The 27,071-nt window shown below is 36.3% G+C and overlaps 1 protein-coding gene across 1 annotated transcript, besides 2 other annotated features; it reads right to left on the reverse strand.

The window, feature by feature from the left end:
- Nucleotides 1–1,427: 1,427 nt before the first annotated feature.
- Nucleotides 1,428–26,314, reverse strand: Smp_038240 (putative alanyl-tRNA synthetase; the record flags this gene model as incomplete). The annotated part of the gene is made up of 14 exons (XM_018799902.1): nucleotides 26,123–26,314; nucleotides 25,756–26,090; nucleotides 23,251–23,442; nucleotides 22,218–22,362; nucleotides 19,230–19,523; nucleotides 15,477–15,683; nucleotides 14,685–14,871; nucleotides 11,850–12,022; nucleotides 11,190–11,441; nucleotides 9,125–9,378; nucleotides 7,879–7,987; nucleotides 5,787–6,050; nucleotides 3,767–3,973; nucleotides 1,428–1,607 (listed from the first exon to the last, which is right to left on the reverse strand). Exons 1-14 carry the CDS (start codon nucleotides 26,264–26,266, stop codon nucleotides 1,428–1,430), a joined length of 2,943 nt encoding a protein of 980 aa, XP_018653769.1. The 5' UTR covers nucleotides 26,267–26,314.
- Nucleotides 25,347–25,373: a sequence feature (Short protein (Smp_185570, CCD81173.1) was converted to a misc_feature.).
- Nucleotides 25,379–25,411: a sequence feature (Short protein (Smp_185570, CCD81173.1) was converted to a misc_feature.).
- Nucleotides 26,315–27,071: the final 757 nt, after the last annotated feature.

Genomic DNA, 27,071 nt, shown 5'->3' on the forward strand with positions numbered 1-27,071 from the left:
TCATATCCCCCTGAGGACCTGAACAATATGCAAAATTGCATCAGTACGGAGCTCAACAAGGTAATGGTGCTCGAAATGGAATTTAGAGCTGAACATGGCTAAATGTGGATGAACATGTTTAGTAATACTTTACTCAACCTAGACCTAACCATAAACAGTAAGTCGTCAACCAACTAACACACAATAATGAACTTGGGAGTCAGGTATTCCTACAATTTGTCCTTTTCAGAACAGCTCTCCAAGCAGACCCCCAAGTCTTAACGCCCTCTGATTTGCAGAATTTCGTAACCACCATAACAAACCCATAGCATCATGACTGTAAGACGAACATTGTAATGATCATTCAATCGGTCCTCGACAATACAACGGAATGTCATTATTTTGTAAGTGTTACACTCTGAAGAAAATGTCATCTGAAAAATGCTCAAATCTCCATATTTCTCAAGTTTTATTTAACTTCTTCATATAGATCTGTTTAAAAATAAAATACTTTCTATGTTTGAATTTTAAAGATTAGTATAAATGAAATGGCATGACTATCTCATCTCAAATGTACTATGCATTATATTTATACATATTTTGACAGTAGGGTAGAAATTGTTCGTATAGATTTAAGTGTTTTTAGAACCTCATCACAATTCGAATCAACAAATTTTTAAGCGATATATATGTATATAAATTGTGAGGCATCCATGTTATTTTGTTCGGTCTGTTTGAAAGAACAGTTATTAGTTATATAAAATATACCCTTGTGGGCCAGGGTAATTTTGCATTGGTTTTCAGGAGAGCCAGACACCATCCAGACTTTCACTTGACAACCCAAACAGTACAACTCAATCCCGTTTAACAAACGAGCTAGACACTGCCCAATGACAATAGCCCTTGAGAACACTGAAAAGCAACCACCAGTATGAATGAAATCCGTTAAACAGCAAACCAACTTTTCACATGAACAGCCAGCATAACTTGCCAAAGCAATGCCGAACCATCCACAATGTCAATGACGAACCTCCAGTCTCACATATACTGTATACAACACATATATAGGGTAGTAAGCGAAACAGCCCAGCCTGAAGCGTTAGGGCATAAAGAACGCTTAAAACCCATTTTCTGGTGTCGGAATACTAATACAAGACCACCAAGATCATTTTCTTCGCATTTGCGAAATTTCCTTTTTTTTTCCGACTTTCCAGACCCTGAGTTACGGGTAGTATCCCTTGAAAGAAAAGAACCAAGTCAAATTAATCATATATATATGATAACAAACTATTTACGCTAGTTCACTTTGTCACTAATTCACTGGTACATCTTTTTATAAAACAAATTTGTTTACTTTTCCATCATATAAATACATTTATATATTCCTATATTTTATAAATGTAGATATGTGTATACAAATAACAATAATAACTACAATATAAACAGTGTTAATTGTTAGTTAACTTTGTATTAGCAAATATATCAGCTAGATGAATTACTTCATCTAAAGTATCAATACGACTGCCAACAGCTTGAGCTGAATTTTCTTTACCACCTCCTTTACCATCCATTGTTTTACTAATATGTGTAACCCATTCATTAGCTTTTAAACCACGTGAAATAAGTACCTATGAGTAATGAGAGCAGAAAAATAAAGATATGAAAAATTAAGTGTATTATCTAAGTTTTCTGACTATATAATTATGTTAACTATAATTTTTGGGGATGTCAAATCCCCAGAACTTACTTGGTAAATGGCTTAATTTTGTAATTTTATTTTGAAAATTTGAATTTCCTTGTTTTCGCGCCAGAGGCGCTCTTTTTACCTTCAAGTCGTATTTCCCACTTGTGGAATATCTTAAATGCTATCGATCCGTTGTATCTTTGAGTGTGCTATTTTATAATGCTGCCCAAGGACAAATTATCGCTGTATATATATGTTTTAGTTTTTTTCCCTTATGACTTGCTTGTACTCGGCTGCTTACGGAATATATATTCCCTACTTCGCCTTGGACTTCTTCCTCTAGTTAGCGGGATCTGGGAAACGGATTAGATTAACCTCTCGTGTAATTGTGTCATTGGCCTTCGTTCGTTACCGAGAAAATTGATTTAGCTCAAGCATATCAATAATCATTATACATATATAGATAAATGTTTCAGTTTTCTCGTTATTGGTATCAGGAACTGGATTGTATCAGTCTCGATGAGCACATATGTATTGCCCTTAGCGGATTACCTTGACACTATACTTTTAAGTACATGTTTTTGGTAAGTTAGGTTATGAATAGAAGTGGAAACCAGGAAGCATTTTGTTTCTATATTTTCGACTTGTTAACACTGAGGTGCACATACACCCAGATAACAAATACCAGTTAGGATAAAACACCTATCGTGGATTTAACTACCAACTACAATCCAACTTCACTGTTGTCATTAAACATAAGAAAATATTGAATAAATGTTATGGCTTATTTCACAGGTTTCTATTAATATTACAAACATTAGCTTGGTGTCATTCTATCAAGCCAGAATGTCCGTAATAAGATGAGCATTGATGTGAGAAGAGATTAATGACTTAAATGATTCCCCCTGGAAACTGAAGTGAAGTAAATATATTTCATGTTCGTCAGGAATCCCGATATTTTTCGAGTTTTATTTAACTCTTTCATACAGATCCGTTTAGAAATATAATGCTTTCTATGCTTGGATTTTAGAGATTGGTCTTCTACTATGAGATTGACTTATTCACTTAGAATAAGCAAATGACAGTTCTGTTTGGTGAAGGCCCTGATAAAGTTCAGTTTTCTTCAACTACTCCCAATTCGTGAGCTTTAATATTATTTCGTATTTCTTTATTCATCAAATTCATCCATTCTTTTCTAAATGTACTCTTCAATGATCAGTCTTTCTTATTATCATTGATACTACAATTATTTCGATTCTTTCTTAGGGCAGTAAATTCATTTTCACTAAAACTGGTGTTTTTCTCCACTTATGTGTGCAGTACCATCTTCTTGCGGTTGAAATGTTACTGACTCTACTTTAGTCTAATCTTCACGTTTTATCTATTCAGTCAGTCAATAACATCATTACTTAAGAGCACAATAAGCTATCAAGATTTGACCTACACGGTGATGGAACAGATAATTTTTCAATGTTAACAACAACAGAATGAAACTACTGGTGGTCTATCTGGTATGAGAATTCTTTTCTTTTCAATACATAAGGCTGAGTCTAGTTACATATCATCTCAGAGTCAAACTATGGATAAGACACGCTATTGGAGGAAGCCAATTATACTCCTAATAGAGATTTCAGCCTACATATCATTGTCTGAGTCAAAAAGACAAATAATAATATACTGTTGATTTATTTACCAGTTTATTCTGTTCCCCGACTTAAGTTTTCCAGTCATTTGTCAGTAACTTCACTTACATAGGTAGATGGGTAAGCGTATAAGAAAAGTGATAATCTGAATTGTATGAGGCAGAACATAACAATTTTTTGTAATCTAATCCTTATTAACGTATAGGTTTAGGCTTTTAACAAAGAATTTATGTTAAAATTTCTAAACACAATAACAACAGAAACAAAAATACTACAATATTTTGCCCTTAAATTTAAAATGTCAACTCCGCCTGTAGCTCCTCCGAGATCTACTGCCGGTCTCGAGCCCGTATAAAGGAGGAGGGTTGGGCATGGGGTTAGTGACCCCATCCTTTAGAAAACCAACTCGCTAAAAAAACGCTTACCAAAAAAAATTATTAAAATTTAAAATGTCACTTACTTTTGGGACTTGACAAAGAACAGTCAATTTCTTTGAAGTAAGGTCTGAAGAAATTACCATTACAGCTTTATTCGGGCATATTCGTTCTATTTCTTTTATAGCAGAATTCATAATTTTTGTATTCGATTGAGCATCGAAAACATGAATGATATAATTACTAGGAGAGTTAGCAAGACTTTCACCTAATAATCGAGCCTCTTCTAAAACCTAAAATGATGTAGATGATAAAGATTAGGTGAGTAATTTTAAGTTTCAACATTACAAAGATAGTTGAATAGCACAACAACTGAGTCAAATCACATGCCACAAATGAAATGTACAAAAAGACCGATGATGACTGTTTTATTCTTTTGTTGCTTAAGCACTGATTATTACAAATATAAATAATCTCATAAATGGAGTACTTCACTCATACGGATCTTCCTTCCATATATATTGTTTATTCCAAACGAAATGAACAGCGTTAATTTCGGAAAATAATACAAGATGAAGAAAGTATAACACGTTCTCCTCTCAAATCTTTGAATGTCTGTTTTATTCGTATTTACAGTTGTAAAAGAGAACAGGCTAGAGTATCAAAGCTACGAATATCAATTTGAATGCTCATAGCAAACTGTGTTGTTTAGTTTTAAACCAGCAGCTTTCTGTCTATTACTTTCATTTATTTTATTACACACAACATTGAGAAATATTTCAAGTGAGAATTAGTAACTTACTGATGCCATTGAATGACAGTCGTGGTGTAACAAAAATTTGGAGTTTCACATGGAATCACTTTGGTAGGACAACCAATGAAAACCAAGAAGGATGGACAACCGTTTCGTTTTAGTTTAGGACTCCGCAGTAATGTGCAAGTACAACTCACATTACGCACTGACCTTTAAGAGTCGCAGTAGGCGATTTACCTTTAAACTAAAGATCGTCTGTAATGTCAAGTTCCAAGTTCAACAATCTTCACAACACTATTGAAATTCGACGAAATAACGCTAGGTTCACTGTGTGTTAGGATGCTAAATCCCCAGAAATTACTTGGAAAACTTTTCATTCTTGTAATTTTATTTTGGAAATTTGAATTTCTCACTTTTTCGCCAAAAGCACTTACTTTTACCTTCAGTTTGTATTTCCCACTCGGAATGACCTTAAACGTTGTTGGTTCGTTCCCTCTTTTAGTACGCTAGTTTGTGACGTTTTCGAAGGAAATTTTTGTATTTTATATATACGCATGAGTTATACGCTGGTTCGTTCGTGCTTCTAACTGGTTGTGTAATATACTTTTCCTTCGGTTGAATCTGGTCTTCTCCTTCCAATTAGCAGGGCTGAGAGCAGTGCAATAGTTTAGCTTGTCCTGTAGTTGTGTTGTTGATATCATTCTGTTCACAGGTTCTAAGTGATATCATAAACTCTTCGAATATAGCACTGTGAGAAATGAAAGTGAATTCTACGCAATACTGTAGTTTCAATCTAAAATGAAATAGTTGTTCCCTGTGCTTCATATCAAAAGTAATATTATGTTTATTGATGTTAGATTGTAATGAACATTGTCATTGTTGGGATGATCCTGCAAATTTCTCACAATAGACATGACAAGCTCAGGAAACATTAAGGAGCATTTTATCCTATCAGCGTTTGATTAGAAGTTTTGCTAGAAACATCACGAAAATGAAAAGTCGCATGTAGATGTTCTGATTGACTGATTACTACAGTGCTATGTTTAGTAGTATTCTAGAATTTTCAGGAAAACCCAAGGACTTCTAAAATACTATAAAAACATCAATATTTTCTGTACATAAATGAACCTTTGGAGTAAATTGCTTCCTGCATATTTTTTTGTGCCTTTTCTCTCGTGTTCAAGTCTCTGTGTAGTTCTAGCTTAGGATCCGAGTATAGCGTTCAATCAACAAGACGTATCAGTCATTAAAAAAAAATAAACAAAACCTTCCATAAAACTGTACTTGAACACTTTCAAATAAATAAACAAAAACAATAAGGAGGGGATTCTTCAAAAGAAGGAAACTTTCACCTTAGAAGTAATAGCTGTCTTTGATGCTTTATCACGTGCATCTAATAATTTTTTGGCTTTAAATAATTTTTCACGTAAATTTTCTCGATGATGTTGACTAATAACAGCACGTGAAACATGTTCAGATAAATTGGACATTTGTCGATTTATATTGAAATCATCAGTTATATTATTATTATGGTTTTGATGAAGAGAAATTGATTGATTCACTAATTTAATGAATTCATTAACTTCATTATCAAGTCGTAAAGCTTCTTTTTGTGCCTTTAAAAATGAAGAATTGGATTTAGTAGAGAGAAAAAAAAAGATATGAGACAATTTTATAAAACGATATGTTGTAAACATTATAAAAATGAATTGGTTACAAAGAGTCTTTAAGTAGGATATCTCCTTTGATTTAACAAACCTTAGGTAATATAACAAGGAAGCAAAATGGACTAACATATAATTGCCCCCGAATGCCCTGGTACGGTCGAGAGTTGGGAGATTTCGCTCTCCCTCTCGAAATGCTCTCACATCACCACGTGTATATAGCCTCTGTCAGGGAAGTCCTACTCACTGCCTTCTCGCACCACGGGTGTTGTTTACGAAATTGAGAGGACAAAAAGCGAATGTCCGGAGCTTTAACCGGGTCGGTGGGTACGGAGGCTCCATCTAGGGGAGTTGGGAAACCCTCATACCAAACCAATATTGCACATGGGTTCCACGATCCTGAAGGAACAAGTGGCGCATGAATCAATCGTTCGTCAACGGCTACCATGGGACTGCATCTCCTCACGATGCTACACTGCCTTGTGGATCAGACCTTTAGGTCAAAGGCTCCGGGTGTGGCCCCCTAAGAAGACCACCTGCTTCAGTTTGGGCACCTGGACAGTATCACAGCCCCAACATAAATCAAGTGAAATTTGTGCGGCGCATAAATATCTGGTGCCCCTTTTTACCAATATTTATATGTTTAAATAAATAAATAAACATATAATTTCTCAAAATTCTGAGTATTGGTTAAAATATGCGTTTTTTAACCTAAAGGTTGCCAGTTGTGATACTATTCCATTCATTTATGCATAGAAATACAGTTAGTAATACGAGCCATAGTGTTAAGTAGTTAGAGGTAATTAGCAAAAAGGCATGGATTTAGGTTTATTATTAGGTTGAAACATTACCAATAAGTCATTCAAACCGCGAATGACAACCTGTAGGGCTGAAATATTTGCACTGATTGATCGCTGAGCATTGACTGATATCAATTTTATCTAGTTTTTAGCAATGATTGGACCCTATCGATCAAGTTTCAGTAACATCACCGTCAATCATTTAGTGAGACGACGAAGAGGCAACGACGAGTGTCCCTATCTTTCCCAGTCTTTACTGTTTCGTTTAGTCGGAAAGCGCACAGACGACTGTCTTCTTGGATCCAGTCTAAAAGAGCTAGTTCTGCCCTAGGACTTAATGCTATACCCACACCAGCGAGGTCACGGGAAGCAGCATCAAAGCTTCCAGATACACGAAGCGTGAGTCGAGTTGCTTCTTTATTTTGGCATGGTGAAGTCAAACGAATGACGTTACTCAGATCCTGTATGAACGTTTCGGACACGCAGCACACATCGATGGTGCGAGATTCTAAAGTCCTAGCTAAGGAAGCCTGTTGTCCTATTTGGCACAATATTCGGGAGTTAAAAGCTCCTACATGTAGTTTAGAGAGTGCTTTCAGGAGAGCAGGAATAACGTTCCGCGTACTCGAATCCTTTGCCCTACTAGTGAGAGGTGATAAAGGGACGTGAGAAGGGTTAGTTGATAGATTTACCAACAGTTTTCGCATTGTCGTTGTTACTTTCATTCAACTTTTTTATTTGGACTATAATTTAGTTCCTATTCAACCGTGTTCTGTTTTGGAGTCTAATCAAGTAAGGTAGTTCAGTAGTATATAGGGAGATACTGACACATCTCTACGTTATGACCCATTACCTACCACTGATTAATTGCTTAAATAGCGTCGTATTTAAAGCAAATATCCACACAAAAAAACACAACAATGAAAACACTAATTTTAGGCGATAGTAATAACAATAAGCGACTTCATGTGAATACTTACACGTTCAGCTTCGTGGCCAGTGAGAGCTATAATACGTCGAACACCTTTAGATATGGCCTCTTCACTAACAATCACTAAAACTCCAATATGTTTAGTATTAAGAACATGACTGTAGAGAAAGAAAAATCCCAGATGAAGAAAGTGATTTGTTAATAATTTGCTGTTTTCCTTCACAAACAAATTTAACACTTAGCTCATAAAAAGTATTTAAATGAATTTCCATAGTCATTGGCTTATATTAGTTGGCAGACCATGAGTCAAAGTGAATGATGGTAATTGGTTGTTCCGATTAGAATCGAGCGAATGGGATACTGGACATTGAATTTTACTATGTTACAGTGCAATGTTTAAGCATCAAGACATAGCTCGACACAACGTAGTTCGATAATTGAAGTATTATAACTAACCGGTTACAAGTGTAAACTCTGTCCTACAGACTTCAGTCTAGGAGACCCGGTAACTTCATTAGTCATTACACACAAACGGATTCAGTTGTAAACAACGTAGAGCCTGGTAGAAATGTATGTTAGTCCAAATTGCCACTACTAGATTAACACGATAAGACAAAATTGACATGATCAATAATAAAGGAGTCTAGATAACTATGATAGAAATTATGAGAAAGAGTGAACGTTAAGAATATAGTTAGAAATGGCTGAATGTGAACGTACATATCAAGAAATATTGGAGCTTAAAATTTAAGGAAAGATTAAGAATTGATTTTATGTTATGATACACGGCATGGTGGTAGTCAGTTGTTGAAGACTTCGGTCATAATCTCACAGATGCATTCCATGTTTTATCCTACTCTAGTTCTTCAGTGGTAAAAAATATTGCAAACTTCCTAATTCTAAACATCATTGGTTCTTTCCGAACTTTATTTTCTGTGTCCTTATATGCATATTTGTATGTATATAAAGGATACTTCTATTATCTCTTTTCCTATGGATCTTATATACAACCTTACTTTTACTTATTACCACCACCAAATTAACTACTTCTATGAATTCGGTATTCATCTTGTTGTGCTAATGATGTATGGCAACTTGGACCGATGCATATGTGTACCTGGTCCTACGTTGTAGCTGACTGATCTGTGGATCTTGTTCACCAATTCTGTCTATACTGATCCACTAAGTTGTTTATTCAATTGTATTCACAACAGTTAATTTCTAAAACGAAAATCAATTTCGTCAGTCTAATTAGCACAAATTTACGACAAATTATAAACAAGAACATTACATACGTTCCACCACAGAATTCAACTGAGGTAGTTTTACCATATCCCGTTTCTGGATCAGCCACTAAACTTGTCACAGGGACTCCAATGGAAACAACTCGAACAGGATCAGGATACGCTTCACCGAATACTGCACGCACTCCTTGAATAGTTTTAGCATATGACAGTGAAACATTTGATGAATAGACATTTAAACGTTTGCTTATCATTGTATCACAGATTTCTTCAGCTTTAGCTAATTCATCACGAGTCATACCCCGCTTATAAATAAAAAAGAGAAAATTATTGGATTAAAACACATATCTATTTGTAAATTCAAAGAAAAATATGGATAGCAAAGTTTGAAGCAAGGGATTTCCTTGATACTTATACTAATATGTCTCAAAGGATTCCTTATATGGCAATTGATAAATGAGATAATAACGGGTATATGTTATTGTTCAAGGTTCTATTTCATTTTATAAAGAAGAACATATACGTTATTGATTGAAAATGTAGTTTTATTACTAAATAAGAAAATAAAGATGATCCCATTAGCCGATGAAAAAACAGTAATGTTATAACTTGTGGCCGAGTGGATGCCTTGCTAACGTATGACGAGATAAGACCGCCAATCAGAGAGCAGCGAATTATCGATTGAAACAGTGACACACGAAAACCATACGAGCAGTCTTGAGTACGTATCGGTCCTGCTTCTGCCTAACCCAGCTAGTTAAGTACAGAACACCAATAACAGCCTCTGCGGTATGAATCATTGTATTTCAAACATACTGAGTTTATATACTAAACAAACTGACCACATAGTACCAGTAAAATAGAAAATAACATTTGTACAAGATTTAGCCAAATGTGGCTGTGAATGTGGGAGGCAGCAATTAATAGATTAGGGATAACTCAAGAATAGTAAATCGTATAATAATAGTCTATAGGTCAAAATAAAGCTTATAATAAGGGGAACATGAATATGAATAGTTTAGCTATTTAGCAATTATACGACAAAAAATATATGCATAATATTGGTCCATAAATGGATCCCAAAGTTACCATTCACTATTGTTATCGGGACATAACAAGGAATTTAACTTGTTCCGATAAAACTTTGTAGAATAACTAATCAAATCTGTGGTAAAAATTTTTGAATACTATAACATATCTCAACTTATTCTCAAAAAGGCAATAAAATCAGTACCACTAAATGAAATCCTATAATTATCATAGAGACAAAGAGTTGATATCTATTACATAACACTTTCATGAAATTCCTAGGCATAAAAACTAATAAACATTAAACAATTCTAAGTGTAGATTGAATCAAAACACAAATAATTAGCGCTAGTCCATTACTTCAAGATTAGATTGAGTCTCAAAATAAAAATATGGTTCCAGTACTAATATCAATCAATACTTTTAAATCATGAAATCTGTATCACATCTAGTTGCCGAGCAAAATCAAACTTTAGATTGACAGTAAGTTTATAACCTAACTATTGAGTAGGTATCATTACCAAATCTTGATTTGATAATTTTGAATAAATTGAGCATTGGGTAGATTGTTATAAATAAGTCAATATATTTGTAATATCCCAATGAGTAGAAAAACTAAATCTTCTGACGTTTCGTGACTCAGTGTAAGCCACTTCTTCAGAGAATCAATGACCAAATCAACATTAATCCAAGTTTAAATAGTTCAACGGAACAACACGAATATTAGATGCGATCAATCAAAAAACAGGTCTGGATTTATTCCGTTGTAATATTTAAACTTGGATTAATGTTAAATTGGCTGCTAACTATTGAGTATTAGGAACAGATTAGCCGTTCAATGTTAAAATTCAGTTCCCGAGTGAAACACGCGAATTCAATGAAGATTTATGTCTTGATTTAGCTTTAATGATTATTCTCATCCAACAGAATGACTTATTAAATTTATCCTATCTATTAAGATTACTCTAATGGTAAATAACTATTATGCATTTAATAATGAATCATTGAAAGCAATAATTCAGTCATAGAATAAATCTTTATAATAAATGTTCAGAAAAAGTATCTTACAAATATTTTATATTTTTACCTTGGCAGTAAAATCAAATCGTAAACGGTCTGGTGCAACTAAACTACCCTTTTGTTCTGATTCATCTACTAATTCACGAAGAGCAAAATTTAATACATGAGTTCCAGTATGATTACGCATTAAAGCTGTACGTCGTACAGTATCTAATGAAAGAAGTACTCTGTTGCCAACAATCAATTTGCCATGTAAATTTCCAATATGCAAAATATAACCACCACGGCATTGTACATCTGAAACGCTAAATTCAGTAACCTAAAACAATAAATTGTACACAAAGTATAATTCATTAAAAATAGCTATAGAATTGACACTAATGTTTATTTTAAAATATCCAACCAATAGTACATGATCGATCAGTCAATTAATCAGTTGCTAATGATTAGAAACCAATGATCCTGTCTTTCCTACTTATCACGAAACAAACCCTATTATCAGGTAAATTTATCTTAATCATAAGAAGAACACCTAGAAAATAAATTAATTTATCCGCCAGGTACTTGGGTGTAAACCACATGCTAAGTTCGAGGGCTAACCACACTGCCCCGTTGCACGAAGCGGAACACATGGAGAGGAGTTCAGACCTGAGACTTAATGGTTGATGGTCGATCTAACCAATAAAACACCATTTCGTGAAAGAAAAAGATAATTCTGATTAGTTACCTCATCTGTTAAACTTGTTATAAAACCATGATCATATAACTGTCCTCCAGATTCTGCATAAAATATAGTTTTGTTTAAAATAATCCCACACATTTGACTGCTTAAATCGACACTTTCGACAAATTTATTTTCATAAAGAATAGCTAAAACTGTAGCTTCAGAATCTGGGAAAACTAAATTGACAGAATAAAAGTAGAAAAATATTGATTACGAAGATAAGATAACAATTTTGCGCGAAATTAATCACAAATGAAAAACGATTCCATATAAATATGGAAATATAAGTTTTAATAATGAACATTATGAGAATCTACCAGTTTACTAAACAAAGATGGATAGTGGTTAGCAGTGGAATCCAGGACGCGCGTTTCGTCCTATTTGGGACTCGTCAGTTGGATGTACCTGCATCTCAGTGTTGATGTTCACTCTGGGACTCGAACTCAGTACCTAGCCACTATCTATCTTTGCTTACAATGCTTGTGAATTAAGGCTATATCGAGGCAATACGCACAGTATGCACATATGCCAATTAGAGACTGACCAGTTGCAGTCCTAAACATCAATGGGAAGATTCGAACAAACAATACTAATTGAATTTAAACTACAGTTTCTTGTTTACAAATATGCTGAATAACAAACTTGAACATTACTTTTTTTAAGATATAAATATACTTTCAAAACATATATACAGTCACTTTCGAGTCAAACTATTTGTAGGAAGGCTATTAGTGATACTGTATGACTAACCAAACCAAGGTTAACAAAAAAGTATACAAACCTGTAAGTATATTCATAATAATAATAATAAATTTTTTGTCATATACCAGTAAGTAGAAAAATTTTATTTCTGACGTTTCGTGACTTCATGTAACCCACTTCTTCAGAGTAAATAAATAACCGGATTTACTCTGAAGAAGTGGGTTACATGAAGTCACAAAAAGTCAGAAATACAATTTTTCTACTCATTGGGATATAACAAGAAAATATATATTTATTATTAACCATCTACCAAGTACTCAATTTATTTGAAACTATCAAGTCCAACCTTGAAATTGATGCCTATATTATTGATAGCTGAATTCATGTAATCATTCACTAAGAGTGTATTATCATTGTGGTTTTAGACTAAACATAAATAATCATAAGTATTATTTCAGTTTTATTCTCTTTCACAAACTATTATGTAACGAAACCAACTTAATAGCCACAAGTTTATTATTATACACAAAGTCATAAACGAAATAAATGTTATCTAAAGGATGAGCATACTTTGTCCAGTCGACAAGACTAAAATAGCTTATTATTGTCATACAACTGAGCAATTTTATTTTATTTATTTATTTATACACATAAATATTGGTACAAACGAGTACCAGATATATATATGCGTCGCACAAATCAAATGAGAATTGTGTGAGGGCTGTGATACTGCCCAGGTGCCCAAACTGAAGCAGGTGGTTTTCTTAGGGGGCCACATCCGGAGCCTTTGACCTAGAGATCTAGTCCACAAGGCAGTGGGGCATCGTGAGGAGATGCAGTACCATGGTAGCCGGTGACAAACAATTGGTTGATACGCCATTCGTTCCTTCAAGATACTGGAGCCCATGTGCACCATTGGTTTGGAATCAAGGTTTTCCAACTCCCCTAGGTGGACTTTCCGTGTTCACCAACCCGGTTAAAGTGCCGGACATTTGCTTTTCGTCCTTTCAATTTCGTAAACAACACCCCCGCCACCAGAAGGCAGTGAGTAGGCCTTCCCTGGCAGAGGCTATATTACGCATGGCCATGTGAGAGTATTTCGAGAGGGAGAGCGGACTCTCCCCACTCTCGGCCATACCAGGGCAATACACATAGACGAACTTAAACAACTAATACACAGCAAGGACAGGGGAAAACTGATACTCTATGCTTGACGGTTGGGTTCAGTACTAACTATCTCCGAACGAAGAGGAAGAACAAAAGATCAAAGATCACTAGTCCAAGATCGTTGTTATATTTCAAATATTCATTTATACACATACGAGACAAGACTACCCACGCAGTGGACCAATTGAGTAGTAACAATGTTAACACGGAACAACAACATATAATGATGAGAAAAACAGAGCACTGACTACACAAACAATCGGCTCTAGTTTGTGAGTGGAAAATGCTATAGCAACAATTTACAGTTCAAACAAAAGCTTGGAGCCAAGGGTAATACGTAAATTATAAGACCGAAAAAATAATCGTAGAAAAATAGCTTCCAAAGTTGTTGTCTTTTTTATCGCATAGTTAAATTATCTCTCAAATTATTGGTAGAAATGAATTAACCTTTCAGTTGTGAACAAAATCATATTACTTAAGAATATTAAGTACCGATTTCGACGAGACTATAATTTATTGACGAACCAATTAGATTTAAGATAACAGGTCTTGGATTTTGGCGCGAAATTCACTCGTCCATTTGGCTAAATAGCGTTTTGGCATTTTAGCTGATGTCAGTTCGTGATGAAAACAATAAACCTAATTCCTAACCCTAACCATCAACTGTAAATCATAATATTTATTATTTGCACCTCTTTATAGCCCTCATTTAGCCCTGGTAAGTAGGTGGACATTCTCAAAGTCATTAAAGCGTCTCTTGAAGGTCGGGCATAAATTATAGTTTCACCACAATTTCATATAATTCTTATGCATGACAGAGATTTTTCAACTATCCTAATCATGAATAATAATAAATAAATTATATTCCTAAAAATAAATGTTAAAATCATATCAATACTACTAACTAATGTAGAAAGTCAAATCTACCGGGAAAAAGAAAAACGTTTCATAGAAAGTAGAAGAAATTACCATAATTTCCATTAAGATCCGATGTATAAACAAATTTTTCTGAATCATCTGTTACTGATATATTTTTACTTTTTAGTTCAGCTAATGCATGTACAGTAAGATCAATAATTGAACCACCTGTACATTTTCTGCTTTGACTACGAATTTGAGCTTCTTCTTTAGCTTTTTCATATCCATTTAAATCAATCTGAAACAAACAAAACAAGGGATTGATGAAACATTAATAATACAGTTTATTAATTTTGAATAAACAGTATTAAGTTTTTGTACTCCGCTGACCTGACTCCGATTTGGATGGACGTATGATGGATATGCTGTGAGCATAAATATTCCATTTAACTCCATTTATTGCCTAGGCTAACCCCATTTGTGTGACGGCAGTAATAAGAAGCCAAAAAACGGTTTGAGTTGGGTGAACTTATTTCAAGCACTCATTTATTCAGACAGAAATTTAAAGTAATCACCCGGAAAGCGAAGCGGCGAGTAAGCGAAGTGGATTTGGTTAAGCGTCACTCAATATTGACAGACAGACAAAAATAAACTTAAGATATAAGATAAATAGAGTAGGCGATACATACACACATGCATATAAAAATTAGTCAACGTTAATAATAATAGTCTCAAAAAAATACTTCCCGCTTCTCTAAACCAAAGAAAGAGTAGAAGAGTTCGAACATGAATTTTACTGGATGCAAGTCTAACGCTTTAATTACACAGCCACATGTGCGTAATGAGCTTGTAAAAATAGTTAAAATTCAAGCAAAACAATCGAATTGTGATAGAACAAAGTACCTTTAAATGGTGTTCTTCAGCCAGTATTTGTGTTAAATCCAAAGGAAAACCGTAAGTTTCGTATAAACCCCATGCAACTTCACCGGACAAGGTAGTGTTGTTACTCCCTGATGCTTTTAAATCTTTGATTACACGATCAAAGAAACGTCGGCCACGCTTTAAAGTAACTAAAAACTGTTCTTCTTCCTCATTAATAAGTTCTTTTATCTAAAAAGAATATGAATAGAATATAAATATAATTAAATTAAACCGGATAAAACGATAAAATGAAACATAATTCAACAATCACATACACATTTATGAAATCGGCTTACTGTCATACTTCCTCTGAATGATACGAAAACTAATCAGCGTTTGGACTTTTAGCCTTATGGTTAAAATTCGAGTGATCTGACTTTGATCCATTTGAGCTCATTCTTCGCCGATTCTTACTCCACACACAGTTATGTACTTACACCCGTTACCCCTCGTGGAGTATAGGCCGCTCACCAAGATTCTCCATCGAACTCTGTTCTGAGCGATCCTTTCCAATTGCTATTCATCCTTTTCATGTCTTTTCAATACCCGACACAGTAGGTTCTGTAGTTTTCCTCTTTTCCGTTTCCCTTAAGGATTTAAATTTACAGCTTGCCTTGTGATGCAGTTTGTTGACTTCCGTAATGTATATCCTATCCACTTCCAAAGTCTTTTCCTAATTTCCTCTTGAGCTGGAAGTATGTTTGTTCTCTCCCACTGTAGCTCGCTGCTGATGATATCCGCCCGAACGGAAATTCAGTATCTTGCGTGGACAAATGTTTATAAATACTTGTACTTTTTGATGATGGTTGCAGTAGTTCTCTACGTTTCAGCTCCATACAATAGAACTGTCTTGGCATTCGTATTGAAGATTCTGATTTTGATGTTGATTGACAGTTGTTTTTAGTTCAAAATGTTCTTTAATTGTAGGAATGCTGGTCTTGTTTTGCCAATCTGTGCCTTCACATCTGCATCAGGTCCCTCTTATTTATTAATGATACTGCTCAGGTACGTGAAACTTTCCACCTTTTTGGCTTCTCCATAAGATATGATTTGGTTAGTGCACGTGTCATAGTATTTAAGGATCTTGTTTCTTGCCTTTTGTATGTTGAGACCTACTGCTCCAGAGGTTTCTGCTACACTGGTTGTCTTCACTGCGTTTGATGCTGTGTATAGGTTCATAATACTTCCTGCTAGTTTCTTTGTTGTGTAATATAGTTCTCTTCTGTTCTCTTCTCTTACATCTCTCTTCGCTGTCGTTGCTAGGTCTTCCACATATTTCTGCTTGTCGGCTCTAATGCTCCCCTCCACTCTCTTGTTTGCTTCTCTGTGCACTCGATCTATCCCTTGAATTTCTCCACTCTTGTTCGATTATTGTTAATTGCTGTCTTCTTTTTCTCCATTCCTTATGATGATACTTCTTGCTGTCCATCACCTACCGGGACGTGGAAGTTAGTGCTTTTTTGACCCCTTTCCAGCTGTGCTGCATAGTGGTTTCCTCTTCTCTGAGTATACCTTGTAAGGCTTGGAACCTACTGCTGAGAACTACCTTGAATTCGTTGAGTTTATCAGTATCTTGATGGAAGGCTATATTAAACATTCATAATGCAGTTTTTCAGGTTGTCCATTGCTTCTTTAGTTTAAGTTTCATCTTGACAACCACCAAATGGTGATATGAAGCTATGTCAGTTCTTCTTCTGGTCCTCACTTCTATTGACCTTCTGAATTTTCTAGTGATAAAAATATGATCGACCTGGTTCTCCGTAGTGTGATCCGGTGAGACCCGTGAAGCTTTGTGTATGCGTTTATGAGGGAATATGGTGCCACCTAGAACCACTTTGTTGAAAGCACATAGATTTGTAGATATCTCTCCGTCCTCGTTTCTTTCTTCCAGTCAGTCCACGTCGTCCATTGATATATTCATCCTTAGTATTGTCTATTCGGCATTTGACGTCTAGGTCTCCCATCACGATCGTCAGGTCCTTACCTAGGCACTTCTCTATGACCGACTGCAGCCTCTCGTAAAACTGGTCTCTAAAGTCGTCATTGCTTTTAATGATGAAAGCATAACACTGGATAACATTCATTGTTATCCCATACTTCTTTGTTTTGAAGGACGCTTAGATGATCCTGGATCCATGAGATTACCATCCTATAAGTGTTTTGCGCGCCTCTCTGAACGGCATCAGTGCAACTCCTTGTGTATGTGAGGCAGTTCCTTCTTCGTGACCAGAGTACAACAGCATCTCTCACGATTCTTGCTTTTTCTGTCCGATCTGTGTCCAATGGGCTTCCCCTATTCCGAGCACCACCAAGTTGTATCTTTTCATCTCTGTAGCTATTTGATTGGTCCTCTTGGGCCTCCACATTGTCCAGACATTCCATGTACCTTTATTAATTGTTGCTTTGGCTGTTAGAAGAGGTATCGGTCTTGTGACTTCCGAAGAATTCCGACTTTCATTATGAGATCCTTCAACTTCCAGGGCAGAATTTAAATGGTTCGAAACGTTTATTCTGGTTAGCGTTTCCTGAGTGGATTTGTTTTCTACGGGGTAGGATTGTTGACCCCATGCCCAAGACTCCTCTTTTACCCGAACTTCATTTTAAAGAGGTATGTACCACGCGCTAAATAAAATCAAGTTGCAACAGTCACCACACTTAAATCATATCAAGTGAATTCTAATGTGCCCAAGAGATAAACTAGAAGATCGACAGTAATGCATTTATAGCGGTTCGCCTGTTTTCGATGGCTATTTGACAGCCGAAATCAAGTTTTTGAGATGTAGAGGTAATCTTTGAGGTTTCAAAAAGAAGGTTATCAGTATTTGTGGTAATATTTCACTGATCATATAAAAAGCTAATGTTTTGAAATGGATTGTATGATCATCGCACGGCATTTGCAGAACGTTATATCAAAGTAAAAGATAATAAGTTAGGAATTTTGAATCAGCTAAAACGGTTATTACGTGATGGATATTTGATATGTGCACATCATAAGAATTTAAATCAATCAACACAAAGTATGGACCTTAAAAAGGGATTAACATCAATTATGCTATAAAACATTTCTTTAATTAGGTAAAGTAAGTGCTAACTAGATAATCCTTTTCTCATAAAAACAGGCGTGAAAAGGTTATCCTACACATGTAATACCCTGATACGGTAGAGGGTGGAGAGAATCAACTATGCCTCTCCAAATGCTCACACATCGCCACGTGCATACAACCACTACCAGGGAAGTCCTACTCACTGCCTTCTCGCAGCAGGGTGTTTTTATGAAATTGAAAGGACGAAAAGAGAATGTTCGGCACCTTAACCGAGTTGGTGGATATGGAAGATCCATCTAGAGAAGTTGGAAAACCTTGATTCCAAACCAATATTGCACATGGACTCCACGATCCTGAGCAGAACAAATGGCATATGAACCTATTGTTGGTAACCGACTACCATGGGACTGCATCCCCTAATATTGCTCCACTGTCTTGTGGATTAGACCTTCAGGTCGGAGGCTCGTGGTGTCCCCCCCTAAGAAAACCATGTGCTTCGGTTCGGGTACCTGAGCAGTATCCCAGTCCTCACACAAATCGAATGATTTATGTGGCGCATTTCTATTTGGTGCCGCCTTGTACCAATATTTGTTTAAATAAATAAATAAATATGCAAAATAGAGATGTTTACAATTCACAAACGCCCTTTCAGTATCATTGAGAAATTCAAAAGGTAAACCAGTAAACGTACTGTATCTGGATCTCGGGTTATTTCTGGGAAAGCATCTCCCAACGTCTCAATCACAATGTCAACTAAAGTAGCTAAAAATCCAGGCTTCGCGTTTAAAACCTCGACAGCAAATCTAACAGCACGTCTTAAAATACGACGAATCACATATCCTCGACCAGTATTCTGAGCACGTCCACCGTCACCTAAAGCAATGGTCAGAACTCGAGCGTGATCAGCTAGTACACGATAAGCCATATCAATTTTATCAGTATCTTCAACTCCCACTTTGCCCGTATATGGTCTTGTATTAGTGCCCTGAAAGATAAGGAGCGAAAGTAAATATATAAAAGTTAAGTATTTGTAAAAAGTATACAACCCGAACATGGCCATTAGACAAATCAAGAGTGGCAAAGCAGCGGGACCAGACAACATCCCAGCAGAGGCACTGAAAGCAAATGTAACAGCAACTGCCAAGATACTCCACATCCTCTTCAGTAAGATTTGGGACGAAGAACATGTACCAACAGACTGGAAAGAAGGACTTCTCATCAAGATACCAAAGAAAGGCGATCTGAGCAAGTGCGACAACTACAGGGGCATCACTCTCCTCTCAATACCAGGAAAAGTCTTCAACAGAGTATTGTTAAACAGGATGAAGGATTCCGTGGACGCTCAACTTCGAGATCAACAAGCTGGATTTCGTAAGGATAGATCGTGCACAGATCAAATCGCAACTCTACGTATCATTGTGGAACAATCAATCGAATGGAATTCATCACTGTACATCAACTTCATCGACTACGAGAAGGCATTTGGTAGCGTGGACAGGACGACACTATGGAAGCTTCTTCGACACTACGGCGTGCCTGAGAAGATAGTCAACATCATACGGAACTCCTATGATGGACTAAACTGCCAAATCATCCACGGAGGACAACTCACCGACTCGTTCGAGGTAAAGACCGGTGTTAGGCAAGGTTGCCTACTCTCACCCTTTCTCTTTCTCCTGGTGATCGACTGGATTATGAAGACGTCAACATCTGGAGGAATGCACGGGATACAGTGGACAGGCAGGATGCAGCTTGACGATTTAGACTTCGCGGATGATCTGGCTCTTCTATCACAAACGCAACAACAAATGCAGGAGAAAACGACCAGTGTAGCAGCAGCCTCAGCAGCAGTAGGTCTCAATATAAACAAAGGGAAAAGCAAGACTCTCCGATACAATACAATATGCACCAATCCAATTACACTTGACGGAGAAGCTTTGGAGGATGTGGAAATCTTTACATATCTGGGCAGCATCATTGATGAACACGGTGGATCAGATGCAGATGTGAGGGCGCGGATCGGCAAAGCAAGAGCAGCATACCTACAACTGAAAAACATCTGGAGCTCAAAACAATTGTCAACCAACACCAAGGTTAGAATTTTCAATACAAATGTCAAGACAGTTCTTCTGTATGGGGCAGAGACGTGGAGAACTACGAAAGCCATTATCCAGAAGATACAAGTGTTTATTAACAGCTGTCTACGCAAGATACTTCGGATCCGATGGCCAGACACTATCAGCAACAAGTTACTATGGGAGACAACAAATCAGATTCCAGCGGAGGAAGAAATCAGGAAGAAGCGCTGGAAGTGGATAGGACACACTTTGAGGAAATCACCCAATTGTGTCACAAGACAAGCCCTCACATGGAATCCTGAAGGTCAAAGGAGAAGAGGAAGACCAAAGAACACATTACGCCGAGAAATAGAGACAGACATGAGAAGAATGAACAAGAACTGGAAAGAACTAGAAAAGAAGGCCCAGGACAGAGTGGGTTGGAGAAAGCTGGTCGGCGGCCTATGCTCCATTGGGAGTAACAGGCGTAAGTAAGTAAGTAATACAACCCGAAAACCGACAATAAGGAATACTAATAAGTGGTATGAAAAAAGTGATTAAGACATTAACACCGTTCGATGCCGACTCAGTGGTTTAGAAGTCAAGTGTTTACGTGTGAGACCGAAGGTCTTGGGTTCGACTCCTGATTGCCGAGTCGTAAACGCGCACTGCTGAGGAGTACCACACTACGACGAAACGATTGTCCGGTGCTTCCAGGTTTTTAATGGTAGTTTAAACCTAGGTCGATTCATGATTACAAGGAAAAAAGTCTGTAAAGAAAGTCTATAATAGAGAACATCACCAAAGTATTACTCTGAATAAGCTTACAATTATTTTATGACCTAAAAAACAATATTGCGAGATGATTGACTGATATACTATATAAAATCTAGCATACAAATGTAAAGACCTGGATACATCTGTATAAGGCTCCAAATTAAAGAAAAACCTATGAGAACATAGCTAAACTTCAGATTTTATGACTAGAGAAAACGTTAGGTGTATTTTGCTTGAAGAAATTAGTTTGTCTGTAAAGAGATGACTCATAAACTCCCATAAACATTACGTATACAAGGTTAAAGCAATATTAAACCAATTGGTGTAATAGATAGCATACAATAAAACATTTCTCGATTCCGTAAAGCTCATGATCTGTCATCTGAATATTTTCTTATCCATCAGTATTTTAAGGATTGCGATATCATTGTTCCAATAATGGTGTGGATAGTCAGTTAGTTAAGTGAGCTGACAAAATAGATGTAGCTTACAGCCTAATATATGAACATACATGTGGCTTCTGAACCAAGTTATCGGCCCACAAAACCTATTTAGCAAAAACTTAATTAAGTGCTTCTAAACAACTTTAGTAATGAATAAAAATTTGAGACGAAGTGTAAAATATTTTTACTGAATCATAGGACAAAATCTACTTAGCGAAAGTTATATTACTTTTAAGAACTTACTAATATACATACTTTGGAGTGGGGTGAATATCCTCGGCATGTATTGTTGATTAAAGAAATAAGAAATTCTCTATACCCGTGAAGTTTACAATTTATAAGCGTTAAAGTAATTACTAAACTCATAACTAACAAATTTCTAATATTCAAAACAAAACTTACAGCTTCGATCGTCTTGAATAAAGGTACGAATAAGTCTGTGTCATAATTAGATCGTTTGTTCTGAAGGACTGACAAGACCCGCTCAAATCCCATACCCGTATCAATATGTTTTGCCGGTAGAGGTTTTAAAGATCCGCCCTCTTCCCTTAAACAGAAGTTATGGAAATATAAATATCAGGTTGTCTTGTAAATGTTAAAAAGATGGATTAGTAAACACAAACAACGCCTTATTCATAATTCAGATTTTTGCCAAAACCTATCGTACATTGTGGTCATCAAGTATATACAAGTACTTATGCTACATGACACAACATTGTGTACAGAAGAATGATAAGATCTAAGGGAAAATGAGAAAAGAATTAAAACTACCGAAATAAATATCATCACTAGGGTGTATTTTCAAGACATGAAATAGAAGTTACATATGTAGTTAGGTTTCGTAACTCAATCAGTAGAGCCTTATATTGTTCACTTTAAAGTATTTCGTGTTCTCTTATGAAACAGATTTTTTCCAGCTTTAGCAAACATCCCCAAAATACTGGATATGTGTGGTGTGGAAGCACATTCGATTTAATTTCGACTTTATAACTTATTAATTAAATAAGAATTCGTATACCAAAATATGAGTCATAAAAATTGTATATAGCCCAATCTAAAACTCTAAAACCCTGTCATATTACGTAACCAAGTTATCCTAATATTCTGCGATAACCACTCTAGACAATTATAAAAATAACCCTTTTTAAGAAACTTTGATTCTTAACTTCTTTCACATTGCAAAAATTGTTTTATTGACTGAAAATTAGTTTTTCGAAATTATGTTAATAATTAGAATTAAACATATTATTTTCTATGTGGCTGAGGAGGAAGCAACCAAATACAGTAAATTTATCGTGTTTCACACAACAAATGCACCCTACAGAAGTTAAGTAATTTTTCACGTAGTTGTATTTAGTACGATCTATTATCGCATCCTCAATTTTAAAGGACAAAAACATAAATATACATACACTTAAAAGTTATGTTAGAGTACCGGTTAAACTGTATAAACACAAGGTTCCATATCTCCAGTACATCTGGATCATCTTGATTAACCAAATGAGCAGCATCACGATCTCCCATACGATCATAGTGTATCTCAGAGCAAGGGCCACAAGGACCTGTTTCACCCATCTCCCAAAAGTTCTCTTTCATACCAAACGGAAGCACGTGATCCTTAGGTAAGCTTGAAATCAGAAAAGTTAAGAATATCGAAGTTAAGTTTAAATACTTTCTCAAGGATAATACACAGAAAGATCAGTACAATGTAGTGTGTGTAATTTTATGTGACAGAATTAAACACTGAAGATAGAAATATCAATGATACCCGACCTAGTTGACTTATTTGAGAGCTTGAACGAGTAACTATACGACTAACCGGTATTACACAGTATCACTATTCAAGAACAAGTTATGTTTAAACCATGAGAATGCACTAGTTAAAATGCTATCTAATGAAATCTAGGAAACAATCATGAAAAATATATGAGAAGTCATACTTTTGTACCAACAACTGCTTAGACTATTGTTAATTCCAAGGTTTATTAGGTGGTACGGTGATCAAACTTATGTCTAAGTTTTTGGCACTGCTAAAATTGCGTCTTAATCTCAAAGTTCAAGATCACAGAACAAAAGGTTCCCATTTCAGAACTTTAACGACTTGTTGTCTTTTTTTGAAAGTGAACAGAACTTATGAAAAACCTACAAGGCAATGCCCCCAAATGCCCTGGTACGGCCGAGAGTGGGGAGAGTCCACTCTCCCTCTCGAAATACTCTCACATGGCCAGCGAATATATAGTCTCTGCCACGGAAGTCCTACTCGCTGCCTTCTCGTGGCATTACTGTTGGTTACGAAAGTGAGAGGACGAAAAGCGAATGTCCGGCGCTTTAACCGGGTTGGTGGACACAGAGCATCCACCTAGGGGAGTTGGAAAACCCTGATTCCAAACCAATGGTGCACATGGGCTCCAGTATCCTGAGGGAACAAATGGCGTACGAATCAATCGTTGATCACCGGCTACCATGGGACTGCATCTCCTCACGATGCTCCACTGCCTTGTGGATCAGATCTTTAGGTCAAAGGCTCCGGATGTGGGCCCCTAAGAAAACCACCTGCTTCAGTTTGGGCACCTGGGCAGTATCACAGTCCTCACAAAAATCGAATGAGATTTGTATGGCGCATATGTATCTGGTGCTTCCTTGTACCAATATTTATGTTTAAATAAATAAATAAATAAATAAATACAATGCAATAAAAAACCTGTTACAAAAGTTATATTTTTGATTATCATACTTTCCACAGAATAACATAAGAAAATTCACAGAAATAGAAAGATATAGGAGCAAATAAAACGTGGCCATTAGTATTATTATTATCATTGTTGTCAATGACTACAAAGTACAGATTCGCCTACTTGACTTTGAGTCACACTTATATTATGAAGGTTAATGATACAACCAGATGGTCAAAACTAAAGAGGGTGAAGCAGCAATCGAACTTGAATTTCGGTAGAAGAAAAATACCTGTACTCGAATGCCCTGTTATGGTCGAGGGTGGGGAGAATCAACTATGCCTCTCAAAATGCTCACACATTGCCACGTGCATACAACCACTACCAGGGAAGTCCTACTCACTGCTTTCTCGCGGCAGGGTGTTTTTATGAAATTGAAAGGACGAAAAGAGAATGTTCGGCACCTTAACCGAGTTGGTGGATATGGAAGATCCATCTAGAGAAGTTGGAAAACCTTGATTCCAAACCAATATTGCACATGGACTCCACGATCCTGAGCAGAACAAATGGCATATGAACCTATTGTTGGTAACCGACTACCATGGGACTGCATCCCCTAATATTGCTCCACTGTCTTGTGGATTAGACCTTCAGATCGGAGGCTCGTGGTGTCCCCCCCTAAGAAAACCATGTGCTTCGGTTCGGGTACCTGAGCAGTATCGCAGTCCTTTCTTTAATTATCTCCTTGTATCTGACTATAATTCCCTATCAAACGTACGGTTCTGCGAAACGTTGAATATCGAGTATAAAAAGGAACTGTTGGTAAAGATTTTGAACTACAACACTCAAGTAGAAAGCTTCATGTTGTAGCGACTTCAGAGACTGGTGTTAACTCCTTCCTGAATAAACTACCTCAGACATCATCACCCAAATAAAATAGTCCGAAGACCTGTGGCTGCTAGTTTTCGTCACTATACAATTAGATGGACTATACTTGTGGAAGCAAAGATGACACTATCTGCTCCGGTGTCAGTGGGAGGTGAATTTAACTCAGTCATTATTAGGATGCCAAATAACTAAAAACTGATACTTCTTTACAATACCTACGGGATTTGTAAAAGATCTAGACGGTACACAGTTTAAGTTGGTTATCACGCGATAAATTTGTATAATTTATAGTCATACATTAATACCGAAGACTTGCAGGTATATAAGGTTTCATGTGGGATGCTTTAAAAACGAAAGAATGTTTAACGCAAAAACAGTACCCGATTGAAATCCAGATGTCACGCGCTTCTTCATCTGCAGGTAGACCATTTGATATATCACCACCAAAGTATGTAACATACAAACGTTCACTCGGTATTTTCCATACTTCCGTCAACAATTCCCAAGCCCACTCACAAGCTTCTTTTTTGAAGTAATCTCCAAACGACCAATTTCCGAGCATTTCAAAGAACGTATGGTGGTAAACATCACGTCCGACATCATCCAAATCATTATGTTTTCCTCCAGCTCTGATACATTTTTGGGAGTTGTATGATCTTTTGAGTCGGCCAAGTTCGCTATTTGGGTCCACAGTCCCTTGGAAGATCGGTTTATACTGAGAAAAATTACGATTAAATAATAAGTTACTTGATTCATTCCAGCATTTGCAAACAAGAGTGTGGGGTCATTATGAGGGATAGTAGAAGAAGAATGAACATAAACATGTCCCTTTGATTCAAAAAATTCGAAGAACTGTTTTCGTAGCTCCTTTGCAGTGATTTTGTTATTCATTGTGAGGACTATTTGAGTAGAAAATACACGTGGTACGCAGGCGTGAGTCTTTAGGCGGATGAAGGTCGGTTGCAAACGACCTTCGGCGACCAAATGTCCCTCGGTTCCAATATCCAATATCCTTGTGACGTATTGAATAAACTAACTTATTTCTTTGCGCATGCTTCTCAACGTTACAGTAGGGTACATGTCTTTAACAGTGTATAAAACAGTAACTATAACTTAAACAACTTCATTTGATTGCATATTTTGAACTTGCTTCAAATGATTTTGACGCTTATAGAAGTACATAAAAGGAATTTAGAGCTGAAGAAATGTCTACTTCACACAGACAGTTACCTCACAACTTTCACAAATTGGTTGGTTCTGGATATTTCAGATAGGTAGTTCATAATTTTCAACTTTCTGACTTAGTCGTGACCCTCATTTCGCCTAACCAAGGTCTCGATCTCTCTGTATTAAGATGTTGCATAAGATTCCTCCCAGAACCGACTTCCGTAGGAATCTCGGCTCGTTCAAATTATTAACTATAACCATGTCAATTCGGTTTCTGCAGCCTAACGGAAAATTATCAAGACGTCACAGGTATAGTAGTTTGACAACACTTTAACCAGCAACACCTATAATTAAATCGTGTCCACCCAGTGAAATCAAAATTCAGAAGCGGGGAGGTTCGAAGATATATTTGATAGATTGTCAATATATCGAAAAGTGACTGATGTAAACTGGCTAGCGATGACAGGTTAAGTTGATTACAGCGTTCCCACTCCTGATCTGGTGCAGATGCATGACCAAGCGCCTTCAG

This window comes from Schistosoma mansoni, chromosome W, assembly GCF_000237925.1.
Source record: "Schistosoma mansoni strain Puerto Rico chromosome W, complete genome".
Lineage (NCBI taxonomy): Eukaryota > Metazoa > Platyhelminthes > Trematoda > Strigeidida > Schistosomatidae > Schistosoma > Schistosoma mansoni.